Below are 18962 nucleotides of genomic sequence, written 5' to 3'. Positions count from 1 at the left end.
ATTTTCTACTTTACTTCTACTCTAAGTTTAGCTCTACCGGTTTAATTCTTTTTCGTTCTGTTACTACTTTTCGCTCCCGGCAACGAAACTATTGAAATTTTACTGGGTTTGACTTTCGTTTAGTATCTAATGCCATCTTTGGTCTTAACCTCAAGATCTCCTAGCATTCCACGACAATCACATGCGTAAGGCGTTTCCGAATAGTCATATTTTATATATATATATTTATATTTATTTAGAAATCATACAAATAGAAGTAGTGTAAACAATCTGATCATTTTTAACCACAAATCTTCTCTTACTCACAACATTTATTCAATAACCCAAGTGAAGTATTTCAAATTCATTTTTTTTTTTTTTTTAATATGTTCCCCACTCAATCGGGTGAAAACGGTCATTATTTTGCACACCGTTCCAGCTCAGATCTGCTCTTAATTCCAAATTTTCTCTTTTAAGCGACTTTTCGTCGTGAAAAAAGGGATCAACTTTTTATCAGTCGCCTTCGCTATCAACATTTCCTTGAGAGTACACACGGCAGGCTTCTGAATCTTTTATATCACTTATCATGGTAGTCATTATTTCTTCTAACTCCGGCTTTTCTGTCTTCACACGGGTCTCCACGCACTGCGCTACCTTGACTATATACCTGCAAAGAGGACAAAAGAAATTATTAAAATTATAATGTCATTTGATTGATGAATTTCAACAATCAACACGTTAATAGAGAATGCGTGAAATCTGAATTACTAAAGGAGGGGTTTCAAAGAATATTGAATACTAGCAGACCACCCGGCGTTTCTCGGGAAACATAGTACCCATTAAAGTGAGGTATAAGGACCATTATATTCATAGACACATGGCAGGGTTCGTAGGAAAGCTGAACAGCCACCAATAGAAAAACCAATTTCCTTATTCCGCACGCAGGATCAGCTTATAATCCCCTCCACAGCATTGATCGCCTTGTGTCCGTATACGTGTGTAGACCAAAAACGTCTCGTGAACTCATACCCCAACAAAAATTTTTGCACCGAGAGGTTTAATAGATGAGAGTTGTATTATTTGAGTTATGCTTTCCCTCTGGGCGAGTAAAGAGGTGTGCCTATTCGGCAGGATATCAAACCACAGAAGTTGTGTGACGTGACGTAACAAGTGGTAATAAGAAATCGACGCTAAGGACGCAACCGAAAGTAGGACTATGGGGTTCGGGAGTATGAGATGCACCTACGTACTAACCTTGGTTGTTTCTGGATTGTTGGAGTAATTAATCCATGAATAAAATCATATGTTGTTTTCATTCGACATAGTTATAAAAAAATTGCTGCTCTGCTCTTATTTTTGCATTAAACGATTTTGGGTTCCGTTTTTCGTTTATGGGAGGGGAGCGATGATGTTCAAGCATGGATGGCAAGTGAAGCGAATCGAAAATCTTTCGTTTGGACCCGGATGAAAACCATAATACGAGGCCTAGGTTTACTTTTGTTCCCGCACGAAATGACCAAGGAGCTTAGTTTCGACCCGGGACGAAACTTTACCCCGGGGAACGAAAATAAATTAATCGAAACTTCGCTGCTCATAGTTAAGATTCGATCCCATAAGTTGAGTGGAGGGGGTTAAGAGGGAAAAGTCTCGACCCATTACGTTCGACATGCGTGCAGAGAGGTTAAAACATTGATCCAAACAATCGAATGGCTATTTTCTGTTCACCATTCTCCTGTTAGTGGCAATAATATGAGTGCCCCATGCATCTGATGGCGGTAGGCCGAACTTCTACTCCATTCAACCGTACTCAGTACTCGGTGTGTTTGTCGAAACTAAACTGTCCGAAGGTGAAGAACGTGGTCCCTTCTGTGCGAAACATTATCTATGTTCCGTTTCGTCCCAGAAATTTAGTTTAGTTTCCACCCGAAGTAGTTTTGACTCCGATTTCATTTCAAACCTGAAATTAGATCCTTGGGTTTAGATCCTTTTTCGTTTAGTATCTACATTTCGCTCATGGGAACGAAACCATTGAAGTTATGATGGCTTTTCTTTCGTTTTCTTTCTATCGCCACACTTGTCTTCAAGTCGCCTTGCCGTGCCGTACGTTCCTCCAGAGTTCCCCTTAACCATCGGGTAAGGCACAGCGAGGCAAGGCGGGGTGAAATCCCCTCGCTGCGCCGTGCCTCAACCAGTGTGCGGCCGGCCTAATAGGTCCTGCAAGATTCACAGCAGCAACAGATACTTCGCTCAGCACTGACTTCAGTAAGAATAGGGTGGTTTCCTATTATTTTTTATCGCCTAAATCGAAAGATTATTACTCCTGTAGTACGAATTTAACTTTTTTAGATTTTCAAATGACGATATCTATTTTCTGCGATTAGTTGAAAAGTGAACATTTTCAAGCGTGCGAAAACGCGACGGCTATGTATGAATGCTGGGAAGAGCCTGTGTGACGTCAATCTGGTTCCCGCCTTCCGCAAAGTGGGGTGACCTTGGGGCGAGGATATGTGTGCCGCTGCGATGCAGGCTGCTAGCAGGTAGCAGAGTAACCTGCTATAGCAGGTAGCGCTTGACTTAAATAAGGATTATTAATACCTTATCAAACGAAGGAACCTTTCGGGCCATAGCCAGTTTTAATAGGTGATAATTTAGACATGTATCCCTGAGCTCTGTGCCTCATGCATGCATTGGTAATCTCAGACGATGTATAACTCCTATCTACTCGTATAGAAACTAGGTCCCCTGTGACGTCACGTGGAGTGGCATCGCATGGGAGCTAATCTGGTCTTCCTTGAATGCGGTTAAAATTGACCATTTCCATTCGTCTAAACTGGGATTTCTAAAACCAAATCATTTTTATATTATGAATACACTAATAATTAATCGGTAATGAATAGCAATCAAAGCCTTTCGCCTGAATTTCTCCGCTCATCAACCGGATTTATCGGCTTTTGGCGATGAATTAGTTTGCAATCAATGAATCGGTTGCATTCCGGCATTCTTTTTTGAATTTCACATGACCATCGCTTACCTGCAAATTTTTCCTTCTAGCCCTGGCAGCGATGTCTCACGAACATCACAGAGGTACTCATCAAGACTCCCAATGAGCTTAATTGGACTGCAGGCTCTCAGCTTCAGGTACAAATAGCCAATCTTTTCCGTATCACCCATAACTGTGAAAAAATAAGACCGAAATTAAACATGAAAGAACATTTTCATCGCAATCACATATAAAGATAAGATAATGATAGATCCCAAAAAGACTTACACTTAATAATGTCTGGACGGCAAAAAAATGGCATTCCTGACTCAAGCAATTGATCCGAAAATCTTGACAGTTCCAATCCTCTTTGAGACTCTATTATTTCAGTCATGTTATTTGCATACCTGCGTGTGCATTCTTGGAGTTCATCCCTTTTGCTTTGAGGAAAATAATAAATGCATCATTATTTTTAACGCGTTGCATACCGGGGTATTTACACGTAGAGTAATCTGAAACACTTAGGAAAAAAATGACGAGAACTTTCGCTATTCGCAGGTACGCTACGCGTTAATACACAATTAGGTAAGTTAATCATTAAATATATAATATAAATAATTACAGTGAACTATGACTAGTGCGGTGCTACTCATGATATCAGATGACATTAAGCTCAATCTGACATATCGATAGTACGGCGAATAAAAATAACAATCTTTTAAAGATATACTGCAATATTTTGAAAAAAAACCTTTTCCTTCGTGATATTTTCATGGCAATCAGACTTTTAATAGTAGGATCATAGAATTACAACGCTGGCAAAGGAAATTGTATCAAAAAATTCGCCCAAAATACTATAATAAGTAGGTCTTGATACCTGGGTTTTTCATATCCCTTCAAAGAAGAAAGTACCAGCTTAGTAAGAAAGGTATGAATCGGGCAACAAAAAGGAATTATATGTACTTATTTCCACATCCGAATGCGCGATAAAATTTTCAAGCTGATGTATGTCTAAGACGTGTTTTTCGAATAATTACAAATTGAATCTTCAGCCTGATTTTTTCTAAATAATTCTGGTTGATTATTATAATGACAGCGTACCCATTCAACAAAAAAAACAAACCCTCACCAGTTAGAGGAAGCGCATCGGTACGACACAAAAGTCACTATCAAACCAAAAATACAAAAGTTAAGTAAAGCATGCCTTTTTAAGAAACGATTATTCTATTACGCAAGTGTTTGCCAACGTTTAGGTATATTTATCTACAGTAGGCCGGCCCTTATTTTTCAGAATTGCGAAAAGTTATGTTTTCCTGGTCTCAAAATGATCCAAATGGTGTTCATATTCACGTGTTAAAATTTGGTTACTTTAAAATAACGGCAACCCGTGCCCTAAGGGCCCTAAGTACTAAGGACCCTCAATTGAGTTTTTTGGGGCCAAAAAAGCGCTATTTCTATGTAAAACGTAAAAGTAAAACCCTTTAGAACCGATTTTCTGTTTGTTCTAGCCTATATCTAAGCGTTTAGGAGATATCTTCCGTCGTAATGCAATCCCCCCCAGGGCGCCACCCCGCACCGCGGCACCGCTGAGGTATGTCCCGCACCACTTACTAGAGACTTCCCCTCAACCCGCTCCCCTCCCTCGGCAAAGACTTTGCTCCTGATGACAAGATTTACATGCTAGTGGTACAGTATTGAATAGGTTGTTCCTCTTGTGAAAATAAATTGATCTCTTGGATTGGAAGTATTGTTATGGCAGTTAAATTCTTTCTAAGGTAAGCACATTTCTTCAGAGGCTAGATCTTGACATCAGGAGCAAATTCTTTGCCGAGGGAGGGGAGGGGGTTGAGGGGAAGTCTCTAGTAAGTGGTGCGGGACATACCTCAGCGGTGCTGCGGTGCGGGGTGGCGCCCTAGGGGGGGGATTGCATTACTACGGACGATATCTCCTAAACGCTTAGAGATAGACTAAAACAAACAGAAAATCGCTCCTAAAGACTATTACTTTAACATTTTACATATAAATAGCGCTTTTTTGGTCCCAAAAAACTCAATTGAGGGTCCTTAGTACTTAGGGCCAATGGGGCACGGGTTGCCGTTATTTTAAAGTAACCAAATTTTAACACGTGAAAATAAGCATCATTTGGATCATTTTGAGACTAGGAAAACATAATTGTTCGCAATTCTGAAAAATAAGGGCCGGCCTAATATACAGTGATACCTCGAGATACAAGTGTATTCATTATTTGTTTGTGTGAACTAAGAACATATCCAGAAATTTTCATGGCTACATCTTCAGAGGTACCTATTTTGGGCTCTGTATTGATGATTAAGGGAAAATATCATTCCGTCTGGACACGTTGCTTTAGATGAGAGAAATTTGAAAAGATTTTTTTTTTCAAAACAAATACAACCCATGGCAAGAAACCCTTGATGAAGGCAAATAAATATACTGAAACCTTGGCTAACAAGTATATAGGAATATATAATTATATATAAATAATAAATGCATGATTATTTTTTTAACACGTTGCTTACAGGGGTATTTGCATGTAGAGCACTCCGAAACACTGCGGGAAAATTACGAAAATTCCCGCCATTCGTAGGTACTCTACGTGTTACTACACATGTAAGAAAGTTAAAAATTAAATATATAATATAAATAATTTCAGTGAACTATAACGAGTGTAGTGCATTGAGGGAACCTGGCTCCACATGATATCTGATGACATTAAACTCAATCTGACATCTCGATAGTACGGCGAATAACATCAACAATATTTTAAAGAAATACTGCGATATTTTGAAAGAAAAACCCTTGCCCTCGTCATATTTTAATTTCAGTTAGACTTTTAATGGTAGAATCATTGAATTAAAAGGCTGGCAAAGGAAATTAATTCCAAAAGGTCACCCAAAATACTATAATAAGTAGGACTTGATGCCTGGAATTTTCATATCCATTCGAAGAAGGAAGTACCAGCATAGCTAGAAAGGGATGAATCGGGCAACAAAATGGAATTCTATGTACTTCACGCACTTACTTCCAAATTCGAATGAGCGATTAAATTTTCAAGCTGAAATATGTCGAAGACGTGTTTTTTGAACTATTACAAATCAAATCTGCAGCCTGATTTTTCTAAATAATTCTGGTTGATTATTATAGTGACAGCGCACCTATTCAACAAAAAAGCCAAACCCTTACCACTTAGAGAAAACTCATCGCTACGACACAAAAGTCACTATCAAAACCAAAAATAACAATACTTAAGCCAAGCATGCCTTTTTACGAATTGATTATTCTGTTATTAACAAGTGTTTGCCAACGTTTAGGTACATCTGTATACAGTGATACCTCGAGATACGAATATATTTATTATTTGTGTTTGTGAACTAAGAATATATCCAGAAATTTTCTTGGCTACATCTTCAGAGGTATTTTGGGCTCTGTACTGATAATTGAGTGAAAATATCAGCCCGTCCGTACACGTTGCTTTAGATGAGAGATTTTAGAAAAGAATTTTTTCAAAACAAATACAGCCCATTGCAGGAAAACCTTGATGAAGGTATATAAATATACCAAAACGTTGGCAAATAAGTATACATGTATAGGTAAATAATTCTTCAAGACCTACCCTGCATGACACTAATCAGCGTTAACAGTGGAGGCTAAGAGAATGAAAAAATGCTCAAGTTAACAGTATGGGAATGTCTTGTTAAATGGCCTAACAGACCTAAATAAATTTGTAAATTAAAGAGCTGATTGATTTGTCACTTATCGACACGTTTCAAATTGATTTAGATTCAGAAGAAGAAATTTGGTTTTTTTATTTCGTTTTATGAATATACTTTTATCATTAAGTCTATTGTCAACTGAGTTAATTGATTTATTTATGAAAACATTTAATGTTCATTTAGTAATAATAGAAGTAATTCAGTTTTTTTCATGTTTTTTAATTACTTTTTGTTATCCCTTTATTCATTGTCAGCGCACACCTTGTTATTTAAATACCAACCTGCACGTATGACTGCAACGAGGACAAGGGCTATCAGGATACAACTCATCCGGATCTCCTCCGCTTTCAAGTACCCTCATCATGCATTGTTCTCTGTCAACTGATGCCATCTGTGAAAAAATAATTCCTGAGGATAAGCTGCTTCAAACTATATCCCATTAGTGCTTTCGAAAACTTAGAGGAAATCAATAAAAATCCTTATGGCGGTGTTTCTTTAAACAACACATAATTTCACGCTGGTTTTAATGCACATTCAGATAGCTTATAAACTGGAGTTAATTTTCCTAAATCTTTGAGTCGAAATTAATTTTTTTTTTATTCATTAGTTGGATTATATGCTTCGCTATGTGTGAAAAAAACTAGAGGTCATAAAAACTGGATAACAAGGTAGATGAAATAAAATTTACCACCATGCATATAATGCGTATGACGTGTATAACTACAGTTGTTTCAAGGCCTATGGACGATGGAAAATGAAGGGATAATGTTTAATATGTTAAATAACTAAAAATACGCGGAAATTATCCGAAAAAGTAGACTGTCGATTTCCACGTAAAAATTGTCAAAAAACGTTTTCCTTTTTATGCATATCAAAACGGCATCGATTCAAAAAACAGCGCGTATACTAAGAGATAAATTACGCGGCTTACGTAAGACGCGAAAAAGGACTTATTTATGAAGAGAAAGGGTGACATAGGTACCGTTTCTGGACCATGAATTTCAACAGGGTTATTAAGTACATTGGGTGCATTTCATTCATGCGATTCACGCGTCGACTAGTGTCGACTCACGGAGACCGTTAATAACTCTCCAATTCCTGTACGTAATGGTTTCTTGACTTGTGTCACAACAGTCGGCGATACACATAGAAAGGAACACGAAAACCGTGACGCAACTTCTACGTAGGTCGAAGAATTGAAAGCACCCATTGGGGGCGCAATACTGGGCCGCCGCTATTTGCCTTTTTCAAATAGCATCGATTCTGATTTTGAAATTTTCAACCATGTTCTATTACGCTGATTTTTACGGAGTAATGTATCACCCTGGTGAAATCTATAGTCGGAATGAAAATTGGTGTAGGGCAAATGATAGGGTACCTGATGGTCCTTGAGGACCGAGAGCAGGATACAAATTGACGATCGAAAAGAGTTCTCGAAATCGAAGATCGAAAATCAAACTCGCACAATATTTATGATCAAACTCATAAATAAACTCTATGATCGCACTTATCAAGCATAAAGATAAATTTAAAGCGGCGGAGAAGAGTTGGGGTCTCATAATGTAAATGTTGGTGATAATACATTGACAACGACATTAATGTCACTGCGGCTTTTATACTTAAATATGAAGTCGTACACATGGAATAATTAACTATGTTAGGGAAAAATTAGAGCAAGGTTCGATTCCTAATGCATGAGTTGAATTTGATGATTTATATTAAATATAACTACCTAACGTAATAGTATTTAGGCGAGGAAGAAGAACGCTCGTAAATGTGCTGATAGCACTGTCTAAACAAAAGTCTAATTTCCTTTGTATTGTTCTTTTTTAGACTGTTTTCATAGGGTGGCCACGAGGAATAAAGAGGTCAGAATCAATAACTATGTAAAACTGTGTGCAACTATGAACAAAATAATAAATGCTCTACGATTATAGTTACATGCTGATTTATATTTTTAGGCGGTGTAGACAATCTTGTATCGCCTATTAATTGGGTGTGTGTTTTTAAGCCGCTTTGAACTCTCCTCGTTAATGCCAGTTTCAATAGTTGGAACAAGTGTCTCCCTAGTTCCTTAGTCACACGAAAAAATCTGATAAAATCTTCTTTTCTGACGCCAAAGACATTCGAGCCTTTTCAGGCGGAGTAATTGCCTTTCCCTAAAGTGAATTTGCGCACGATGTGTAATCATAATAACGGACGGATAATTTTTTCCATCCCAACATCTCCATCGAAACAATTGAGTGCGACGTTCCGTGCGTAAAAATGCCCAGGTAGGGGGTCACAATCTGATTTACGCCAGCCTAATGCTGGCGTTATATTCGATGCTATATAGCAACGGATCCCAAAGTTTTTCTCTCCAGTACCCATTTTACCCCATACATTTTAGCTACGACCCCCTAAAAATGGTGCCATAATAATAGTTCACCATAATAATTGTATACATCTCGTGACCCCCAGTTTGGGAACCGCTGCTATAAAGCGACCCCAAATTCCGCTTGGGGACGCTATATTGCGATAGAGAATCAGTCTGGAGGCGTAATATTTCGCCACGAATAGCATATTCGACATAATAGCGCAGCCGCTATCTTTGACAGAATAGCCCTGCATGAGTATCACACTGGTTTATTTACTTACATGTCTCCTGTTCCTGCATTGTTGTTGCTCAATGGAGTCATCAACACGTGGTATATAAAATCCGAGTGCAGGGAGTGTGACACAAGCTGCCACTAAAATAACGGTAAGAGCATTCATTACTTTTTTACTATATTTTAGATATTCAGAGAACATAAACATTTGTTACAAATTGAGTTCCAAAATCTTCACTGTGTAACGGTGGTGGGATTATTTTTATCATTCCCAGGTAGGATACACGGAACAACATGTTTGAAGGAAATAATTTAACGGTTTTTCTTTCCCAAAAGATAATGCACATATAATAATAGATCGTAAGAGCATTCTATACTATATTTATTCGTTCAGAGAGCATGCACATTCGTTACAAATTGAGTGGTAAAATCGTTACTGTGTAACAGTGGTGGGATTTTTTTTCCCGCGTAGGATAAACGAGACATGTTTTGAAGAATCATATAACCGTTTTTTGTTCCCAAAATAAAAATATTGGGTTAATTTCATATAACAGTGTTTACCGAAGCAATACTGTGGAGCTAATGATATTGAACAAATCATCAACTGGTTAATCCAACTATTGTTTGTTTACTTTCAGAAAAGAAGCAACCACATCTCTTCTCAGCACACATTGGTACACGTTAGATTAGTCGGGGCAAATAACCAATTATGGAGCTACCAGCGGGGCACCGAGACGAATAGTTGAAATAGATATTAGCAGAATTGTGTTACAGGGGTTAGTCGACAGCAAAGGTGATTATGCACCTCCCTCTCTTAAAATTTCGAATAAATTTTGTCCCAGAGAAATTAAAGAAGATAAAATATCAAAATTGTTTTATAATTATTCCATTAAAATTTTATAATGCTATGATAACATTCTCAGGGTAATCACAGAGTTTATATCACCAGTTAGATTAAACCGATACAACATTTATCATCATCTTTACACATTGTATAACGCTCACTTCCATAAAATAGAAAGCCCATGATAGAAAAATTAATGAAATTGCCTATTTTCACTTAGAATATCGATGTATTTCGTAGTCCATAGAATTTTAATCCATCGTCGCAAACCCGTAACCCACCAGCCTTGCTGTGTAACGGTAGTTGTATTTTTTCATTCCCAGGTAGGATACACAAAACATGTTTTGAAAAAATAATATAACTGTTTTTCTTTCCCAAAACCGTTGCGTTGGCTAAGTACTATCATAAAAATTTTAATCTAAATCTTAAAAGAGGGAGGTGCATAATGACCTTTTCTGTCGACGAACCCCTGTAAAACAATACTGCTAATATCTATTTCAACTATTCGTCTCGGTGCCCCGCTGGGAGCTCCATAATTGGTAATATGCCTCCGACTAATATAACGTGTACTTCTGTGTGCTCAGATGAGATGTGGTAGCTTCTTTTCCGAAAGTAAACAGACAATAGTTGGATAACCAGTTGAGGATTTGTTCAATACCATTAGCTCTACAGTATTGCTTAGACAAACACTGTTATACAAAATTCACCCAATATTTTCCTACAAAACAGATTTGGCAGGCTAAGTATCATAGATGACCCATCTACGTATCTTACTACGCTAATTGCGCTGCAATCTTAAAGCATGGCTAGTTTTATATGTCCGATTATGACTTGATCCGGGATTAACGAGAAAAAACACCCTGGCTAAGCCACATAATTAACAATTCTCAAAACACGTTGATGAAAGATACGGTAAGCACTGAAATTCAACATAAAAAAAATATATATAAAAAATCAACAGATTATTAAAATTCCTGCATAAAAGATCCGTGAACAACTGAAAAAAATAATAACAACGTGAACAAGAGGAAGTAGCAAAAAGCAACTGAACTTTGCATTCTATCTTAACCCCACGATCAATGGTCAATCGTGATAATTTAGTCCGTGAAGTAAATAAAACGCAAAGGAAGGCTCTTCGGTTCGTTAAAAACTACTACGGGCGTAAAGATAGCGTACCCATATGTTAAGCGAATTACTCTAGGAGCCGCTGGAGACTCGGAGGTTGCGCGCTAGGCTTCGATTGCTTGAATTGCAATCTTTAAGAGCGACACGGAGAGCATAATATTAGAGCCCCACTATATTTCCAGGTACGACAGAAGCGATAAATTAAGATAGATATTTTTCCCCCGAACGATAAAGGACTTTAATAAATTCTAATAGTAATTTCGCATTTCCTTTTTGTGTGTAAACGGCTGGAGTCCTAACACCCCCTGCCACACGCCGTTTAGGTGGCTTGCGCGGTAGTATATAGATATAAATGTAGATAATAGCCTGTCCAATGAATGAAAAGGCGAGGAAGAAATAAAAATAACGTTCAAGATGGTGCCTTATCAAATACTCCATCCCTCTCGACAGTCAACCTCTTTGAAGCAGACATATATATGCACATAAACATTAACATAAATATGCACAAGGAAAATGGCGATATGCAAAGAATCCTTTACGGTTGATGTTTTCATAGTCAACACTTTGAAAGGACGCCAAAAATATTTTCATTTCATCACCGACGACCGCAAGCCGAGGTAGTCTCCTTGGCTAACACAATATATCCCATACATGTTTTAATGAGAAAATAAGTTGTTCTCAATTGCATGGCATATTATTCGTCGTATTATATGTGATCATATTTAATTTTAATAATGCAAATATTCCTTTTACTTTATTAGAAAACATGGATTTCAGTTGTTGGCCTTGATCAGGGTCATAGTGCACTTTAAAATTTCTCATTTTACATGCACAACCAAGCGCATAAAAATCTCTTACAATAAGATCAATTAACTTAAGATTAATGAATTAAGACTTGAAAAAACTACTCAAAATTAATTAGCATTTTTTATTATTGTGAACCAGATTACATAAATGCACTACAATAATTGATCAAACTATGGTAACAACCGAAGATGAGAGAAAGTTCCAGTCGGAACAGAAAGCATAATCAACTTCAACAGCAAGTGTAAATGCCACTTCCTTGATGACTTCGTGGTTATAAAAATAGCGACGGAACCGATATTTTTCCCCAAAATCTATCTTAGTAAATTCTATCATTGTAGCCACAAGGAAGAGGCTACTTCATTATAACGTTAATATTTGTATTTGCTAAAATAAATCCAAATGTAAAAAAATGGTCAAAGAACGACCATGTACCGAATGCAGTCGTCCAGTTCTTAAAGATTAATCACTTAATCCGTCATCGATCGATCACATTAGAGGTATTCCTTATCTTTAAAAATAATTTACTCACCAATAACTGTCACAAGTAATGAAGGCATTTTTCTAAGGGATGAGTTCCTCTTTCTCTCTAGTAATCTTTCACCCATCCACAAGACGGAGCGATATAAGTCCGATTTCTTATTATCCGCACAGCACACTGACATCCTCGAGCAGCGTGTCTAAATGAGACTTTATGCTGCAACAAGTATTTCCGGGATGATTTCTAATGTGCACATGTGGTGTCCTCTGTTTGCGCATGAGTCAACCATCATTTAGCGATGATTAGAAAAACCAAAGCATCACTTGCCTTATCGCTTGTTTATAGTACTTACCCTTGAAGATCAGGAAATATATGAACTTAGAAGATAGCTGAAGTGGAAAATGCGTTTTATGCCTTGAGGTTAGGAAGCATACTGATGCATTGGATTCAAAATGTATTGAATTAAGCTAGATTTACAAATTTACCTAATGCCTTGATCATTTTTCTGCAAATGTGCACTATGGGTAGAAAAAAATAATCCTTAACCGCATGAATTTTTAAATACATGACAAAAAAATATTTTTCCTCATGAAATATATCTAGAAACGCTTCAATTACTACATTTTATCAGCTTTTTCTGCTACTGTTTTTAATTTTTAAGGAAAATATGAATATCAATCACTTATGGTAAATAATGGTTCAATTAAATTATAAATTAAATGTTTGTGTATCACGTGTGATACACGTACTAATTGAAAAATTCTCATTGGCGCCCGTACCTTTACTAATTACTTTCTTATAACGATAACATAATTATATTGGTTACGCTAGAGATGGCATGAAATACTCTTCAGGTTATCATGCGGAGAACGGACTTCTTCTACATAATGAGAACCTATAACACCTGCTGACTGTTCCGAAAACCACATAGCGTACCTAGCGGCGCAGCGGCGTGTATCATATTTGATGCACCATGCGTTAGAGACGAAGAATTGTGCCCATCAGAAATAACCGGCACTGAGTGTAGTACATCATATATGATACAAAAAACGGTGAAGGGTCAAAATAAACCTCCAAAAAGGGTTAAAAAAAACAATGTCCACTGAAATGCATGAATATCTGCGCCCAGGTAAGCCTCATCATAAATTATACCGTAATATTTTATGCACTTTATACTTGTGGTACGACTGAAAAAAATACTAAATGATAACAGAAATGAGAAAATAATTTCTCCGAATAAAAAAGTGCATATTTAAAGTATGATAGAAAGTATGAGCCAACATTTTTGACCTTTAAACTTGGCACCTCCAAGTACGAAAAGGTTGCGAAATGGGTTCGACTTTGGGAAACAACGGATGGTTAAGGTTTTTGATTTTCTTAGCATTAAATAAAGTCCATTCGAATACTCATACCAGCTGATAGGATGCATTAATCGCAATAAATTTTTTTATATATTTATAAGCCAGTTCTTGAACTTAATAATGGGCAAAAAAGAGGATTTTCATTTCAAATACATACTTTAAAGAAATAAATGGTTCTCATTTTCAAACATGCATTTGCATTCTGAAATATGGATTTTGAGATATCTTAATTTAAAGATGTTGCTGCTGCAAATATGCAAGAATTACCATAAAATTTGTAACAAAAACATTTATTTTTTGGTGAAAAATACTTTTCAAAATAAAATGGAAGTGGAAGAAATTAAAGAACGTGTACTCTCATTTTTCTATTATCATTCAAAAAGATATACTTTTCATGCGATTAGAATGTAGCGACAAATGCGGGGTGATTGTTTGCCCAGTAGAAGTTTATTAATGTTATTTTAATGGAGCAGGTGAGGAGCAGAGACTATTTGTCTTAAGATAGTCTGTGAACTGAAGGAATATGCGGCAGTTTCATCATCACACGCTTCGGATTTCTTCACCATACAAGACAATTCCGATATGAATTTCCTGCGATTGTAAAAAAAATATAGTAGATAAAACGCAGACTACTTGCCTGCATTGAACAGAACACAGAGCCCAGGCAAGCAATATTAACTAGGAATGATTTGAAAACTAACACATCTTAAGCAATTGAGAACATAATAATATCAAATCCAAGAGGAGACTTTTGAAGGTTTCAGGATCAATAGTAATAGTGGAGCAATTTCCAGCAAATTGATAACACTCCAGAGAGATTTAAATTTATTGAGTTAATATTAATGAAACCAATGTTAGTATTTTGTTACGCTATCATTACTACTTAACTATATTCCTTGTTCAACCTATTTTACACGTGCCTAAGATCATCCCACGGTAGTCGTTTTTATTCTCGTTGGTCATGAAGCAGTGGTGTCATTGTGCCGGAACGCGCCGGAACGCCGTTCCGCCACTGGTTAAGAAAACACTTTAGTCAGTCAGATAGCGCTTTATCAGTTTTGGTGCCTCAAAATTTCCAGTATACACATTCCTAATCGAAACAAAAACTTTTTTAATTGAATGTAAATAATAACTCGTAATAAAAAAAAACCCTCAGAGTAATACATCACTTGTAAAAAAAAAGTTATGAAAAGTGCTTTCACGCACTGAAATTTTTGCCACTACACCACTGGCATGAAGTACAAATGCATATGCTTCCGATGGTATCATTGGTAGGGATTCACCTCAATGTTTCGCATTTTAATTGTCAATTGCATCGATAAATTTCAAGTATAAAAAATAGGGCATGAAATTTCTCGGTTTAATGCACTCTATATTTCGTACAAAAGGGCGGGGTCAGGAGGACAACCTCTCTCCCTCCGAAATGAGGAAACTAAAGTTAAAAAAAAAGTGCCGTCGAATTCATTTGACGAATCATTCGCGAGAGTAAGGCCATGGCATGCAGTGACACCCCTTCATACATAATGTTGTTCTTTGGAATATAAATCGACAGTACTATGAAGTTAACGTATGGAAGAAAGCCGCGAGGTCTTCATATCCGCCAATGACGGCACACCGTAGTACCAATCAATTTTCATTCGAGGCATTAGTTTCGAATTTAGAAGAGGTTTTTCCCTATTTAAAAAAATTCTGCAATTTTATTGGCTCAAGCAAAATGTTTTCTCCTGACAGTTAAGGAATATCACTTAAAACTGGTGCCAGGTTGGGACATTGGCTCCTCGCATCAATGCAATTTCTTGTAGCAAAAGCTAAAAGAACACGATAAGTTGGGTAACATGATTTTACGCACACATACAGGTACTTAGTGAGAATAGACCAACTGCAAAATTTACCGCGGGGGAGAGGAATTCTCAATCATCAACGCCAGTATTCCTTCCTGCATTTAAAAAATTAAACTATGAATGCTTCTTTAATTTTTTTCTTCTCTATTTTTACGCCTGTTTGATTTGCGTTATTCCTTTGGATTAATTCAGGTTTCAACACTAACCGATATGTCAATTTTAGATTTCATTGGATTACCCATGTATCTGAATCGTAGCTAATGCCAGTCACGTTAAAATGTTATTTTAAGCTATCATGTATTATGTAACATCAGGAAATATTTACTTCCAAGATCTTTTTATTTCTTTAAAAATACCATTTCTTTCCTCGTCTCAGTCCTTCAAGATCTTTAAGTAATGACATCACTCCCAACAATTCCCCGACTCACCTCCCAACAACTCCTTGGCAACCTTCCCTCCGTATTCATTACAAATGGGCATCAAATAAGACATAGACAGCAAATCAATAACAATATTCACTGATCATAAACATAATTATCAAATGTAACAATTCTAATGGTACACTTGGCCCCATGTGAGGTGGGAGCTAATAAGTTTTCCGCTTCTCGTTTATTACATGCTTTTTCTGTAACCTTATGACTCTTCAATGACACCTAAGGTTCATGAGAAATAGAAAAAATGATAGTAAATATATTTTTTTTTCATTTGCTCTTTTCAGCGGTGCAGCTAGGGGTGGGTTTCGGGGAGATAAAGCACCCCACAAGAAATCAGAATTTTTTTTGTATATGAATGCGACAAATTGTGTAACTAATATTAGGGTGACTCACAAACAAAACATCAAACTATTCACACAGCCGTAAAATTCATCATTTTCAGCGTTTGAGCCATTTATTTTGAAAATTCTCTCGGGGAGGATGCCCGAACCTTTCGCTTACCCTGGTGGTTTTACCATACCCTTAAGTCACCCAGTTTTAGTTGCGCCTAGAACCCCCCTAGCCTTAATTCGTATAGCTGCGCCCCTGACTCTTCTCTCTCCGCAACCAAAGTCTCAAAATATATGCAAATGGGAAAAATGCACGCATCACGAATTTAATTAAGACATTACAAAAGACAATAAAAAGAGACTCACGTGAGTGTTAAATTTTTGGTGGCACCTCTAAAAGATCAACACATGTTCCTAACTCTGAGAAAGGTGGTGGCGCCACCGAATATTGAAAATTGTGTGATATACGATTTCGTGTGATAAACTTTGAAATTAGCCACGTGCTTAAAATCTATTCGAATGCATTCAGCAATTTTCTGAAGTGAAGTATGTCTGGAAGAGACCTTGTTCATTGCCGACTCAGAGCTGGCTTTACGACCCATACACCATTATCCATCAATTTTAGGTCAATTGTCCACTTATAATAGTAATATTAATTCACCAAATTCCATTTTTACACACATGCGACAAGTTGTCGATTCTGCTTGCCAAGTGCTATGTTATATTTCGCTCTTTTCCCTAACATGACCTTTTAATGACCAATTTATCCTCCCAAGCTGGCCGAGGTGTCTGAAGCTAATAAGACTGAGCAAATTTTCCCTATATCATGGCGTAAGATATCACGAGGGCTATGCTCGTTAGAAAATAAATATTATAAAATAATTATAATACATTATCCCGCAAAATCGGCTGTTGAATAAATTGCATATCAAAGTAGTCCACTTCGTTTAGTTGGAAAGGAATGAATGAACGGCCATTATAATATAAGAAGTTCTTTCCCTCGTAGGCTACTTTTGTGGTAAGAAAATGTGTTTCAGTTCATTTAAATCCATGCTGGTATGGTATAGTATTTGGAGGAGGCTACCGACAGCTGAGATCATTTGAACCAAGAGTTAATGGTGTACTTCTCTATTGTCCTATTCCTCACCAAATTCCATTTTCACGCACATGCGGCAAGATGCCCATTCTGCTTGCCAACTGCTAAGTTATATTTTTTTTCTTTTCTCTAGTATCTTGATGATCAAATCATCCTCCCAAGCTGGACCGGGTGTCTGAAGTTCATACGCCTGAGCGAAATTTCCCCATCTCATGGCGTAATCTATCGCAAGGGCTTTGCTCGTCAGCGCTTGTTGGATATCAAACGAGTCCACTACTTGTAGTTTAAAGGGAATGAATGTAAGGCCATTCTAGTAAGCATAAGAACTTCTTTCCCCAGCAGGCTCCTTTTGCCGTAAAGATGTGTTTCAGTCAAATGTTATTCCATACCGGTGTGGCTTGGTATTTGAAGGATGCTACTGACAGCTAAGTCATTTGAGCCATGAAGTAAGGGTATGGAAGGAACATTGGAGAAAAACCCGGCGTCGGCATTAGCCTATTCTTTACGAAAGGCGGCAAAGGGACTTACCGACGGACGGACTAGGGGGCGACAGAACTGCGATATATCGTATAGAAAACCTTTTTAGTTTTGATTTTTCCGGAGCCCCAGTGGTCCAACGGCATACCCAACATAGAGGCACTGGTGTAGCCTGTTTTTCTGGGCAGTCTGCTGGACAGTAAAGAACTAAGGGCTGCCATATTGAATCTCGCTGTAAACTAAGGTGATATAGAGGCTTATTGATAGTTATTAGTGTTAATTGCAGACTTTTTTTTATTGCTTACAGTGTCCCTTACGATTTTGGAATGTGCTCGATGAAGGATACGAGTCTCAATGATGTTGGTTATTGCTAAATTGCATGGGTATGAAATGTATTTGTGATTGTGATGAAAATGTGAGTAATTCTTTGTTTCCTTCATTATTCCATTTTGATTTCAACCTGTGATTAGTTAACCTTTTATCATGTTTTCAAAATTTCATGGTGTCTTGTATTCCTTATATTTCAATTTGTTTTTTAATGTATTTGCAGTTTTTCTAGTGTTCAAACAACTCATAAATCACTACTGCTATGCTTTGGTTTGTGTAATGCTAATCATTTTGTTGGTTATGTATTTAATTTGCTATTTCAACTCTGTCCTTTCAACTGTTTAATTGTCATCAATTGAGCATAATTCATTAAGAGTTCTACAATGTTCACATTTCTTAAAACTTTCACTTTCATTTTAAAGTAAGAGCTATATTTCTACTATATTGGTATAAAATATTCATCACTTTTCTCGTTTTCTAATTTCGGAATACTTTCTTTCGTATAAGTGATGGATATTAACTTCTAAGAACCTTTCATTTTAAGACTCCTCTGCCAAGATATGTT

The 18962-nt window shown here is 37.0% G+C and overlaps 1 protein-coding gene across 2 annotated transcripts in view; it reads right to left on the bottom strand.

The window, feature by feature from the left end:
- Positions 1-209: 209 nt before the first annotated feature.
- The window catches only part of LOC124154348, a 34794-nt gene continuing 16041 nt past the window's right edge, over positions 210-18962 (bottom strand). Inside the window, exons 1-6 of one of the 2 annotated variants that reach the window (XM_046528019.1) lie at positions 12584-12762; positions 9328-9419; positions 6972-7081; positions 3248-3399; positions 3011-3152; positions 210-646 (exon numbers count right to left, since the gene is read on the bottom strand). In XM_046528019.1, the coding sequence (XP_046383975.1) occupies positions 493-646; positions 3011-3152; positions 3248-3399; positions 6972-7081; positions 9328-9419; positions 12584-12716 (783 nt within the window). In that variant the 5' untranslated portion in view covers positions 12717-12762 and the 3' untranslated portion in view covers positions 210-492. Of the gene's footprint in view, positions 647-3010; positions 3153-3247; positions 3400-6971; positions 7082-9327; positions 9420-12583; positions 12763-18962 lie in introns of those variants that run through there. The other variant, XM_046528022.1, reaches the window with a different exon arrangement.

This window comes from Ischnura elegans, chromosome 2, assembly GCF_921293095.1.
Source record: "Ischnura elegans chromosome 2, ioIscEleg1.1, whole genome shotgun sequence".
Classification (NCBI taxonomy): Eukaryota; Metazoa; Arthropoda; class Insecta; order Odonata; family Coenagrionidae; genus Ischnura; species Ischnura elegans.
This window is presented reverse-complemented; position numbering and strand designations above follow the sequence as displayed.